Source organism: Clytia hemisphaerica, unplaced genomic scaffold, assembly GCF_902728285.1.
Source record: "Clytia hemisphaerica strain Z4C2 unplaced genomic scaffold, Clytia hemisphaerica genome assembly, whole genome shotgun sequence".
In the NCBI taxonomy this organism is placed as follows: Eukaryota; Metazoa; Cnidaria; class Hydrozoa; order Leptothecata; family Clytiidae; genus Clytia; species Clytia hemisphaerica.
Window position 1 is genome coordinate 307,314 of NW_027104027.1, and position 13,647 is coordinate 320,960.

Below are 13,647 nucleotides of genomic sequence, written 5' to 3' on the forward strand. Positions count from 1 at the left end.
AATTTCACGAAACTGGTTTGGTGGTAAAAGCTGGTAAAAAAGCGTTGGGGATTGTTGGGGATTTCCAAAAAAAACATTTCGACTATATCAAAAGTAGATAAAAAAGGTTAAAGATTTCTTCCACTAAGTCTTACAGTAGTCTATATCATCGATATTAGGCCTTTCATTTGTCCAGAAGTTTTGAAATCCAAGCATAGGTTGTTCCTCTTTTATTTTTCACATGGAGGTAATAGAATTAGACTCCCTACTATCAAGTGGGTTGATGTTTTCGTGAACTTATTTCCACAAATTGAGAATACAATATTCGCGTGAATTAGTTCGCAAATTAGTCTCTTTTTCATCCATCATTTTCCTAGATTACACGATAACGGCAGGTATCAAAAGCTGACCCTGCACCACAAAAAATATAAGTCACGTGGACTTACCACAAACAATCTGGGTGAAAGCTGGTGAAAGAATTAAAGTGAGAAAAATGTGGGGGTCCATATGCATATATTCACTTCATTTGTGATATTTAAAAAAGTGATGAACGACTGCTCATGAATACTTGTAATTTTTTAGATTTCTCAGAAACCACTGGGAGGAGTTTTACCCTCGGGAAGAATGGAATTAAAGTAGGAATTGTACCACTGATAAATAACGGCGAGATAAACCTGAGAATGTCCGACGGGATCACAAATTCGCTACTCTTAGGTGCCAAATAAACGGGGGGGGACCTAATTGCCGGGGGGTTGGAAATTGTACTTCTGAAACCCCAAAAATAAGGTAAATAAAGGCTAAAATCAGGATATAATAAGAGGCCTTCTCTTTGACAGCTGAAATTATTCTTAAAAATTATTAATAAACAGGGGGATCCTTATAAGGGCCGGAGGGTTGAAAAATCTTCGAAATATTAACAAGCGGGGGGCCCGCTTATTTGGCACCTGAGAGTAAATGTCAGAAGATACAAATGCCACTCATTCAGACGGCCAGACTTTGTATCTGAAAGAGTCCCAAGTTTCAGTGTTAAGGACGAGAGATTTTTTGTTGAAGATCTCTAGAGATCAAAAATCAAGTCTCAAAATCAAACTGAATCAAAGCTTCCTAAAAATCGTGAATTTTCCGACCGTTAGAAGAACTATTGATCTGATTTTTGTAACCCTTAAAGCTTAAAGCGACTTTTTGGAACGCGAAAAACTGACCCTTATCGTCCCCCTACCCAGCCACAGATCTGTAAAAGCCAGAAAGGCTAGATCCGCGGCCTTTATTGAAAAGGGAAGCAAGTTTTGGGGGCCGTCCACATAGTACGTACGCACTAAAATGTCGAAATCGAGTACTCCCTCCCCCCCTGTACACAAGCGTACGCAAATGGTTATACCCCCCTGAGTAAGTACGTACTTTTTTATTAACCCCTTCCACTCGGTTGAAGAAAATTTCGAATTCATTTCGTTTGGTTCGGGCCTTTATTTCATACATGAAACTCAATATGTTTGTTAAGAAACTTTTTCTTCTCCTTAATGTGTATAAGAAGTGTAATAAAAGTCGACAAAAATCAAGCAAAAGTGGGATATGAAAAAATTTTCTCTGCGTACGAACATTTTCCTTTGAAATTTTACTTTTTTTTCTGACAGCGGATGCAGACCTGATTTAGCGAACGGAAGACCTGAATTAACGGACGAAGAAGTAAGCAAAGCGTATGGTAAAAAAATCATAAACTCATGCAAGTCGAAATTCAAGCATAAACGTAGAAGAAAAGAGGAAGAAAAACAAGCAAACTTCCTTCTGCCTACTTCTTTTTCGATTTTTTTTTTATTTTTCTACTAACCATACAAAAAAATCCAAGATAGCTAACTCGAAAACTTGTGAACGAAAAATAAATTTCGAGTTAGCTAACCCGAAGAAAGGTTTTTTGAAAAAGAAATTCGAGTTAGCTAATTCGAAAAGATTTTTTCGAAAAATAAAGTTCGAGTTGATCCTAACTCGACAATCCTTTTTTGAAAATGAAAAATCGAGTTAGAGTCGAGTGACGTCATAATTTGTACTTTTATGACGTCATGATTTAGCTAATTCGAATATTGCTAACTCGAAGATTCCGGACCTCCGTATAATGTACATTATTTTCCGTGGTGAGTTTGCTGTGTTGATATTCAAGCTGATGAAGTTGTGCCAACAACATATTCATTGTATATTAGTTCTATGCATAGACTTTTCTTTGGGTTGATCAAAATTTTGAATTTTTAAGTTGGAACATTGATTCTGCTCAAAAAATGAATTTTTTTTGTAATTTGGTACTGCAGGCGAAAATCTTTGGTCTAAGAAAGCTCAAACAGCTTTAAAAGTAGCCCTAAATAGGTCAGAGTTTTAGAAAAGGTGCAGGATTTTTTTTGCATTTCGGCCTAAGTATGCTTATAAAACAAAATGAGTGTGTTACTGTATGCAATCGTATCTTTTTACTTTTTTATTACACACTTGATACGTACACACAAAATTTTTTCTAGTGTGCCATGTGCTGATAAAGTTACACAAAGGGCTTTTTTCAGGACACATGTAGTCAAACAGATTCAGTTTTTGAACTTTCTTTCAAAAAGATGCAATATCAGAATATAATTCACATTTTTTCGTTACATATATACATTTATATAATTTTCTATCCTCGATCTGCATAAAGGGCAAGTTTGTAGCGCCACTCTCATGTCTCTGATTCTGTTCATACAGTTTGTACATAGACACAAATGACGACAAGGAAGAAGTAAAATTGTTCTTTTCTTATCTTGACAGATAACACAATCAAGTATGTCTCTATTTCCATCATCTGTTCTGTGTGAAAATAAATTAAAGGGCCAAAACCAAAATCTTTCCCTGTGATTATGTCCTGTGTTCAATCCACTACCAAAGCGTAGAAATTGAAAAAGTTTTAATGTCAATTCTGAATTGAATATTAATACTGATACACAAAGCATGCAAAAAATTGCAATTAAGATTTCAAGTCTTGATAACTTGCTTATTACAGCCTGTGATAGTTCCAAAGGAAACATGAAAATCCCTTTGAGGAACACATAAAACATCACTACCAAATGATTTATTGCACCACATAGATAGACAGTATTTGAATAACACCAGTAGCAAAATTCTTCTATTGATGTCCATAAGTTTGCACCAGTCGAGAGCATAATTTCACCAAAATTTGCAACCAACTGAAGAGGCCAAAATATGAACAAATATAAGACCCAATTGCCTAACGAATTTATATGTGATTCCAAGAAAACTGCAATACACTTTATAAAATCCAAAAACAAATACCCAACGGTCGTTGTGACACCCCATGTTGATTTAGAAAGTGTGGCAATAAACTTAATCATGACGTTGAAAAATTCACAACTTTCTTTGAAACATGTTGAAGCAAATTGCTCCAAAATAGTTTGGGAATCATATCCAACATCCATGACAGAATGCCATGCAGTGTCCAGTGAGTTTGACAAAGATGTTTTTATCCCAAAGAAAAAAGTTGCAATAAATTCGATAGTACACTGTATTATTGCTATAAATAAATCTTTTAAATTGGTCAAAAGTGAAGTAAGTCCATGATACAAAGTGAATGGCAGTCCAAAAAATCCATTGATGGTGTTTGTAATCAAATCAACTGTGAATGTTTGAGTTGTTTGGATTGTGTATTTGATAAAACCCAAAGTATGAAATATCCTTGAACATAGGACATGATTAAGATTCAAAATGACTCTTACACTTTCATGAATCAAAGAAAATGTTTGTGGGACAATTTCAACAAATCGAAAACACCAAAATGTCACATCGCAAACCAACCAGATAATTCCATCAAATAAGCTTGCCAAATGCGATAGCATTACTTCTACTCATGAATAGCTACTTCAAATTAAAAGAAGCATAATTTAGTGCTCTACTAATGGTTGGAAAGAGAGCTCGTTCAAATACTATACTTGGTCAAGACCGGACGGACAGGACAGGGTATAATAAGCAGATTTTAGCGGTTTTTTTCATTATTTCAAAATTTTAATCCGCCATTTGTTTTTCTAGACTAGATTGATACTTTTCTCCTTGAATTTGAAGCATTCATGCGTGTCTTTCATTTTTGGGTTTTTAATAGTTTTATTGAGAACAGAAGTTAGTTGCTATACTAGGGGTTCTAAATTACGTAATCTTTTTAAATTTTGTCTCGATGTGAAATCGCGATTGGCCTCTGCCTGTCTGCAGGTCACTGGTCACAGATCAAAATGAAAATGAAAACTTTCCACCACAGAGTATCATTTTTTTTGGTAAGATTAGTATTTTAATCTGGCTGTTTGTATGCTAAGTTTATTAATCTAGAGCTAATTTTTTTAGACCAATAAAAACATGATAAATTATCTTGTCTCTAGGTAACTGCTGTGGAGAGTAATTAAAAGACCACCACGTTCGCCAAAACAACTATTGTCCTATCTATAACCAGACGACTGTCGTAACCAGAGATTGTCGAATCAATCAAACTCAGTCGAATTCAATCGAACTCAAACAAACTGATCGATCGGACAATCAAACTCAATCAAATATTTACATTTTTTTACGGTTGATTGGGTTCGATTGATGATTCGATCAATCAAATTTTTCAATTGATTTCAATTATAGTTTTCTTTTTGTGCTAGATGACTGAAGTCTGAACGAGGAACGATAACGATGTGTGCGTCTCCTTTCTAAATAATTCTTCTACGCTATTGGTTTTAAAAGACAAAATGAATCAATCGAACTGGTCTATCTGACAATCAAACTCAATCGAATATTTACATTTTTTCGATTTGATTGAGTTTGATTGATTTGATCGATCAGTTTGATTGAGTTTGATTGAATTCAATTGATTTGATTGTCAATATTTTTAGAAGCCTCTTTGTAGGAGAATGTGTCTTTCTATAAGGAATTTTATAACACTTCATGGCAGATTAAAAAGACGATCAGAAAACGGAAGCTACTTCGTTTTTCATTTTCGCATTTATGGGGAAGAATGAAATTTTCAGAAGATGCTTTATTCAATATGAGGATTCCCATTTCCTTAAAATCACGATTTCCCATGGCTGCAAAATGGTGGCTATGCATAGTGGGCACCCCCCCCCCCAGGATTCTGGGGGGGGTTGACGATTTTCAAATTTTTTGAATCAGGTAGGGGTTGAGTTGATGAAAAAATTCAGGTGGGGGTAACCCTATACAGGTGGGGGTGGAAATTTTCAGGTGGGGGTTGTGTAGTTTTGAGTGTATCTTTCAGTTGAACAAAAAAAGAAAAACTTTGAAAAAACTATATATACAGGCTTGCAAGAAAAAAAAAGTTTATTTCTTATCCTCCAATCTCCTCCTTTCCATAGTCATCAGGGGACTTGACTGGAATTTTGAGCGTTAAAATTTGAGAAATAGATGAAATTGGATTTTTCAGGTGGGGGTTGCCCAAAAAGGTGGGGGTTGAGTAGTCTTCAATTTTCAGGTGGGGGTAAGCCTATGCAGGTGGGGGTTGGAGGGGTGTTGCCCACTATGGCTATGGGTAATTCCTTAGCCTGGATATCCAGGCTGTAAACTATTTCACAGTCTAGTTTTTAATATTTTATGTTCTGGTTTACAGTCTGGTCTCCCTAGAGCGATTTGCATTCTCTATATGAGAATGCAGTCCGCTTGCTTGCGCTCACTTCGCTTAAGCCGTAAGGACGGATCTACATGGCGTGGAGCAATTCTGAAACAAAAATAGGATAGTACTCCACTTGCTAGTGAAGATAGAGCTTTCTGTTACATGAAAACATGAAAAAGAAGAAAACAGGCAAGTTCATTTTCCAAGAAAACATGGTCTGATGGTTGGTCATGATAATGCATGCAAACATGTTCATGGACTCTGGTGTAATCTTTGGATGTTTTAAATGGTTTTAGATCTTGTAAGGCTGCTTTTATTAAGTTCTGTTTTGCTGCCCTGGGTTGGCTAGGAAAGTTTAAGAAACATGGGTTTGCACTTTCATTCTCTAGGGAGACCAAGCTCTATAATTTTAGAACTTTGTATGTTGAGGTTTAGTTTTTTCTAAAATTTTGAGCTTGGATATCCAGGCTAGTAATTCCTTTGTTCTTTTGCAATATTCTTTTGTTCTATGTGATGCTTCACAAATCGAAGTACTTCCACTAACTGCCTCATAGCATCAATGGGTATCGATTGATAATTGATACAAAACATTCATCTATTAATATGTAATAAGCAATAAATAATAGATCACATTGATTGGATCGTTAGCAATCGATAGCTAGCTAATTGAGGTAAAAAAATTGTGAATGTCAATTAGCTATCAATTATAGATTTTAATTGATAACTGATGAGTAAGCCAAATATGGTGTAAATAATCGATAATAGCAATATATACCTTGACCCTATTGTTTTCAAATCCATTATACCATACTCTCACAGTCGATACAACAATTGATAACTTTCCCTTTTTTGAGATATTGATTGGATATGGACTGATTCCAATAATTGATAGGTAATTGAGCCTATTCTAAAATCTTGATTATCGATTGATCATTAATTGGTTTTTTCATATATTGGCTATCGATTATGATCAATCAATCATCTTAGTCTGTCTTAATTCCAATCAATGAATAATCGATCAATTGTTAGGCTTCAACATTTATCGATTATTGTTTTCAATCAATATTTACTGTTGTTTTTCTCACAGATTTTGATACAAACATTTTTTGTCAATGTGTCAACTATGTAATTATTGTATTATTTGAATGGAAATTAAAGGAAAAAAGAGGTAAGTCCGGGCTAGCTTTACTGTCAGCTCTCAGAGTGCAAGCACGAGAGCTTATTTATAGCTAAACCAAAACACACGAAATTTGCAAAGAGCAAAAGGTCTAAATTCATAAATGATAGCTTTTACGGTTGGTGGAATATGGGTGTCCTGAGACCATGGACATGGACAGCCAAACAAAATGATTACAGAACTGAATGAAATATAAAGCCCTTTTGTTAATTGCAAATGTCATTAAAAACTGAAACATTAAACAATGAGCATTTGATGCATCATAATTATTATAAGTGTACACTTTTTTATTTTACATTCAGTTACATAGACAGCGGCATTTTTGATTCCATAAACTCAGCATTTAACAACACGAATGAGCCAACATTTCTGCAACAAAGACCATAACTAATGAATTTTCGCTGTCGAGATGCCTTTTTTAAATTTCTAGGTTTCCTTCAAGTTGACAGGCATATTTTTTTGACATCACAGGACGATTCAAATTTAAGTCTTTTTATTTAGAAATTTATTAGAACCCTTTTTCAAAATTTCTTTTGGTCTGCTGACTGATTAAAACTATACCAATGATAATTTATTACTTGACATTGTATGCTGCAAGAAATGTCAATTATAACTAGATTTAGTTTTAAATTTTGGTCTTTTTTGAGAATTTCACAGGGTCAGTATAAATTACAGGAAGAACCAAGGAGGGGAATTGTCCTTGCACTAGTCACTTTTCAATCTTATGTTTAAGTTCAGTTGACTCTCTCTAATTCGATCTTCAAGGGACCAAAATTTTTTATAAGCAAGTGTATGCCCCTTGGTCAGGCTCGTGTATGCTTAAGTTCTCAAAGCATCCAGGCATAGGTTATGCTTATTATATGCTTATGAATCATGCTTATGATTCACCTCGAGCCAAGTTTTGAAATTTCAGAAATTTTGTAAAAATTTGTTCAGATTTAGGGAGCAGTGGAATGTAGGACACCGTGGAAAGTCTTTTTTTACTTGACCTCTACCAAACCTTTTTAAACAGATAAAAATGACAACTGGAAAAATATTTCAGGCTGACATATATGCTTATGTTATGTTTAGGAATTCTGCAAATCTGAGCCTTCATATGCTTATAAGCGTTATGCTTATAAAAAAAACATATACAGAAAGTATTTTATACTAATTTCTAGCTGAGGGGACCAATAATTTAGTTCGAATTATAGAAAGATTCAAATGGTAGAGGTTCGAATTAGAGTGAGTTGACTGTATAAGACTTTTGAGAAATTACCTTTTCAGGAAAAAGTAAGTTCAAAGCAGAGTGGTTTAGGCGAAATAATTGGATCAATAGGGTACAAAGGCTTCCAAGGGTACCAAATACCTAAATACTAAAAAAACTTTCTCATGGAAAAAAGGCAAGCACATGAAAATGAAAGGACGGGCTCATCTGTAAACAAAATGGCTAATAGTATATAGAAAGTTTTTATCGATGCAGCTGATGTTTTGATGTAAGTTTTGAGGGTTTTTGGAGTGTGTTACTGAGTTTCGCAAAGCTTTCTTCGAAGATACGTTTTTAAAGACAGTGATAATTTTTTTATCAAACAAAATGCTCTGAAATCTCTTCCTCTATTTTTCTTCAATTTTTATGATAAATTCTTTCTCCTTTTGAAACAGAGCAAACATTTAAATATCTATTTATTTTTGATTCTACTACAATTTATTTCGAACTTATCACTTACAACGGTAGTTGCTTTTCTTTTGTTTTCATTTGGAGTATATTTCTCAAAGGGATTAATTTTTGCGGGGGATTTTTTAAGGAAGAATAGATATCGATGAAAAAACCTCTGTTTAGTTAAGGATCTGTTCATCAAGATCTGTTTCATTTGCTTCACAATAAATGGTGTGTATGCTACATAACCAGGTACCAATATTTTGCGTCATGATTTGAATGGATTTCGACTAAACTTTTACAACGAGTGAATAAATAAAAACAATTCATTCTTTCCACTTTACACAAAAAAGAAATTCTAAAAAGAATTCATTTCATTGACAATGATATGTGGAGATGAGTGGGGAAGTTTTTTGCTCAAGCTTGTTGAATTTGTGAATCCATTTAGCTTGAAAACAGGGAGCGAGAGACACTCGCTCAGCACGACTGAAAAGGTGGAAAAGAGACATAAAGGTGAGGATTAATTGTTCCCAATGTTTTATTTTTCGTTTGATTAAATATTTGTCTTGATTCAGTAAATAATAAAACATAACGAACATTAAAAAAGGGGAAAAAGAAAATGATTTGTTATGATTATTTGAAATTTCAAAATTTCCAAGCTGAAACAAGAGTGAAAAAAGGCTGATTTTTTTACTCAATAATAGGATTGGATTTTTGATGGGACTGATTTTTCATTTCAAGAAACTTTCTTCTCGTTAAAATCACAAACTACCGTTCATTGGGTTTACTTTAGCGAGTTTATGTATTTGCACTTTTGAGGACGGTAAGGCGACTGATGCGATTTGGAAAAACCCGCAGTTCTAACTCGCAAAATTGAGGACGGTAAAGGGTTGAGTTACCGTCGTCCTCAGTCAGTCAGGATGTAGAAAATTAGAACCTTACCGTCTCTGTCGCTGAAAACACACATACATAAACTCGGTTTTTAAAAGTAAAGGGTAATGCTCGTGAATCGAGCTAGAATCTGTACAAACAAGTTATGATATTACTGTTGCCTTTATGAAACTGAGAAATATAAAATGATATGGTCTGGAAAATATGAAGCAAGCCCGTGACCTGTAAATGAATGTCGAAATTACGTGATGAAAGATTACTTTTGTTTTTTTAGATTATGTTGGATATTTTAAACTGGTTCATTGATTGCGATTTTTATTGTTCCTTAGGCAAGTAAAGGGCATGGGTATGTGCCGCCCTTAAGGGTGCTTTCTTAATTTCACTAATTTTTTTAGTCCCACTAAGGGTTGATTAAAACGCAGGTGGTCTTTATCAAAAGGTGTTGTTTTTTTCCACTTTTACCATTCTATTGGTACAAATAAATTTTATTAACTGTTTATTGCTAATTGAAAAGCTATTTTACTTTTTAATTAGAACTGTGTAGCTAATAATTTTAATCTGGTCACTCTCGGGTACCTAATAAACGGGAGGTTTGGAATAAGCGGGGTGGGTAAAAAAATTCTCAAAATTTAATAAGTGGGGGGTTGTTATAAGAATTTCCTGGGTGGAAAATTTCTGAAAAATTAATTTGCGGGGGGACGCTTAGTAGGTACCCGAGAGTATTTGCGACAATTACGAATAAAAAAATGAAGAAAACAATTTACCCTACGAAGGTTATTTGATTTACCGTTTTTGATGAATCGATATTTCACAGCCTTTCACCTCCGCTTTTTTAAAGTGGTTTTTATTTATCTTTAATATGTATAAATTGGCAACTTCAACCTTTTAGATTTCGAAAGCTTTTTTCGTATATTTCAAGTTTTATGGACTCTGCTTTTTCTACAGTTCTTATCACTATTTTTTCCTTTTTCCTTCCTCCAAGTTTTAACACTGTTTAAATTTTCACGAATTTCTTTTCTTTTTTACCAATTATTTTTTCTATTTGCGTAGTCGGAGATAATAATAATAAGAAGGGAAAACAACATTTTTATTCGCAAAACTTACTTGATAACTTTTTTAGGTTAAAAGAATTTAGAAGTTATGCATTGGTGCTTTTGACAATAGTTTGCGTTCTTTGCTAGGTAAAATTCAACAACATGAGCAGAACACAGATATCAGTCAAACCTGGAGGGGGGTACTAGGGTTGGCGGACGAGGGGTATGTGCGGACGGGATCTCTGAAAACCGACCCTTATAGAGACTTTTTGAAAAATTTTCTTCAATTTTTGAAAAAGTGGTGTACCTTTAGAGAGAATTTATAACAATTTCTTCACTTGAAATAAAAAAAAAAATTCTAAAATTGTGAATTTTTCTACCCTTAATTTAAAACGTTCTTATTTTTCCGCCCCTTAGAGAGACTTTGTAGGGTGAAAATACCGACCCTTACCGTCCACACATATACCCAGCACCCATTTTTGCCTAAGTACTCCCCCCCATCGGGCAGTCAACAGTGACCTACTGAATTAAGGCTCCTAAATAACGTCTTTAATATCGTTCAACCTGTTATCGTAGCAAACAAGGCTCTTCGATATTTCGATTTTGGATGGATTCAGTGGCTTCTAGGCTATATATATTCTCAGTCTTATTGGAACAATTTGAAGCTTTTGTTTTTGGATTCTGAGATCTGCAGTCTAGTGTTATGACTCAGAGTTAAAACTTTTTACGTTCTACAAGTAATTTAAGAGCAATTAAAATTAATTTGTGGTGTGTAAAATCTCCCCTTTTCAGAGTTAGTTCATAAAATGGTTCCAGCTTTGGGTGGTGTCACATGGGATGGAAAAATATATCGTTTGATTTTTTGTCGTTCTTTTTATCGTTTTTTAATAGTTATTTGTCGTTCTTTTTAAATGAGTCTTATGGTTTATCATATTTTTTCCTGACTACATTAATCTTTAGTACTGGTGGTCTAATCGACAGATGGGCGATAGGAAATGACCAAACGGGATACACAACTCCTTTCTATTCATTTCAATTCTCATATTATAATTGGTGTATATAATAAGTATCATTATCCCTACATCCTTCATGTTCTATTCTCTTTCTATCAATAGTAAAAATAATTACTGTTAATCAACAAAAAACGAACAATCAATCTTGCTAATGACATTCCAATGAGTGACAGAGAAGTTGTTTTTGGTGGTATTAAGAATATCTTTTAATATTTTTGACGATAATTGAAAGACTGCTATAGAGAGACATGAAAGATAAGAGCATGTTTGAAATTGGAATTTGCTACAGTGTCAACACTCTTGCGTTCCTAGTCTCGATGACCCATTCTCAAAATATGTAATGGTAGCTTCACTGGTGGCTAATGTATAATATATGCTAGTTGTTTACTGACTAAACTATAGGTTCACAAGACTTCAAATATAACCTTTCCTAGACTCTATCTAGGAAAGACAAACAAGTTGTGGACCGTAAAATTTCAAAGCAATATCTGGCTGTGATAGCCAATAAATTGAAGTACTGTAAAATATCACAACACGTGCTTTCAAGCTGATTCACTTATGTATATCATGAGGGAACCTTCTCTGCTTTCTCCATCAACCAGCGACACAAATAATATCACGATGAACAAAGTCTTATGTGTATATGCCAATACTTCTCCTGAGAAATGCTACCCGACAAATAGTGTTCGCGGTTTTCTAACCTTCTTGTTGGTTGTGGTGGTCGTCATATCGTTATTTGGGAATCTACTTTTATGTGGGATCGTATATCGTCGTAGTGCTATGCGATCGGCTATTAATCTACTACTGGCTAATGTGGCTTTAACAGATTTTTTATTGGTTTTGTTACACGTTCCTGTAGCGTTAGCTGTCCTTAATTCCACTGGATGGCCTTTTAATCAACCATTTTGTCGGTTCAATGGATTCATATTCCAAATGTTGAATTGTGAGAAAGTTCTAGTGCTACTGGTGATATCTATAGATCGCTATTTTATAATCGTTAAACGATGTGACACGCTAACGCCTCATAAATCGAAAATTTTAATTTGTTCAACTTGGGTGATCTCTTTTATTGTCGCCATCCCGCCTGTTCTTGGTTGGGGCGTTTTTCGTTTCACAGAAGGGAGCACACAATGTTTGGTGCATGGTTCCCTTGGTGATATAGACATGTTAGCAAAAAGTTATATTTTATTTTCATCGGCTGTGACAGTTATGACTCCTACTTTAGCACTTTTATTTATCTATTATCGCATTTTAAGAACTGTCAGGCGAAATGGATTTCGCATACAAAACCACCCTCCAGTCACGCCCACCGCCATGCATAAAAAAGGGAAGTACTTTATCGATTATTGCTACAAGACAAGAATGTCAACGACTATCTTATTACTATCTCTCTTTTATATTCTATCCATATTCCCCTTGGGAGTTGTAAACATGATTATAGCTTTGCACCAATATGGAGCCGTTTCCATGGAAACTGTTGTTGGAGTTTTGATATTTTCGTACCTACATTCAGCTAGTAGTCCTCTGCTGTATTACTGGCGTATTAAAAAATATCGGAAAATTGTGAATGACTTATGTGTTCAAATATTTGTTTTTCCGCATTGTGTGTTATTTTCCGCTCACCGGAAACGCCGGGTCCGCCCTCACGTCGTTTACAAAGTAGAAGAAATGAACTTGAAATATATTAATGGATTATCAAAGTGAAAAACGAAAAACCAAATAGTCTTATTTTTATCTTAGGCGAAAGTAAAAAAATATAGTGTGTATCCGGAAAGTGGGTTAAGGAAAAAAGTTTTCATGCGGCCGGCCGGAAAAATTTTTAACTTAAGATCATTGAAATAGAACTTTAAAGATAACTTTTTTGCACAAACAGTATGAAGTAAGCCCTGAATACTAATGTATCAACTATACTAACGAACAAAACTTACAAGCGGGAATATCTAACCAAACGACATTTGATAGCTTGAACGGTCAACTTGATTTTCTTTATGATGAACCATATAGATAAACCCATAGTTTGCGGCCGGGTGAGAAAATTATTATTTTTCACCCGGCCGGTTTCCGGAAACACTACATTTTTTTATTTTCGCCTTATTTGTTATTTTTATCTTAGATTTGTTATTTTTATTTAAAAAGATATTAGATGTTGTCATGATTGTTTCTGAAAGCTATTAAAATCGTGAGCTAAAATAAACAGTCAGGAGCAACTTCAAACAAACCCTTCCTCTCGGAAAATCGTCATAAACCATTAAAAATCGATTCGCTTAAATAACTTCGAATGGACGAAATAATAGGTTAAA

The 13,647-nt window shown here is 34.4% G+C and overlaps 1 protein-coding gene across 1 annotated transcript; it reads left to right on the forward strand.

Moving 5' to 3' along the window:
• Positions 1 to 11,453: 11,453 nt before the first annotated feature.
• LOC136811617 (probable G-protein coupled receptor 63) lies at positions 11,454 to 13,647 on the forward strand. The gene has a single exon (XM_067068241.1). The coding sequence runs from the start codon at positions 11,906 to 11,908 to the stop codon at positions 13,049 to 13,051; it is 1,146 nt and encodes a 381-aa protein (XP_066924342.1). The 5' UTR covers positions 11,454 to 11,905; the 3' UTR covers positions 13,052 to 13,647.

Bases quoted from the DNA above. Each gene is read 5' to 3' on its own strand.
- LOC136811617 (XM_067068241.1), top strand. From the start codon at position 11,906: ATGTATATCATGAGGGAACCTTCTCTGCTTTCTCCATCAACCAGCGAC.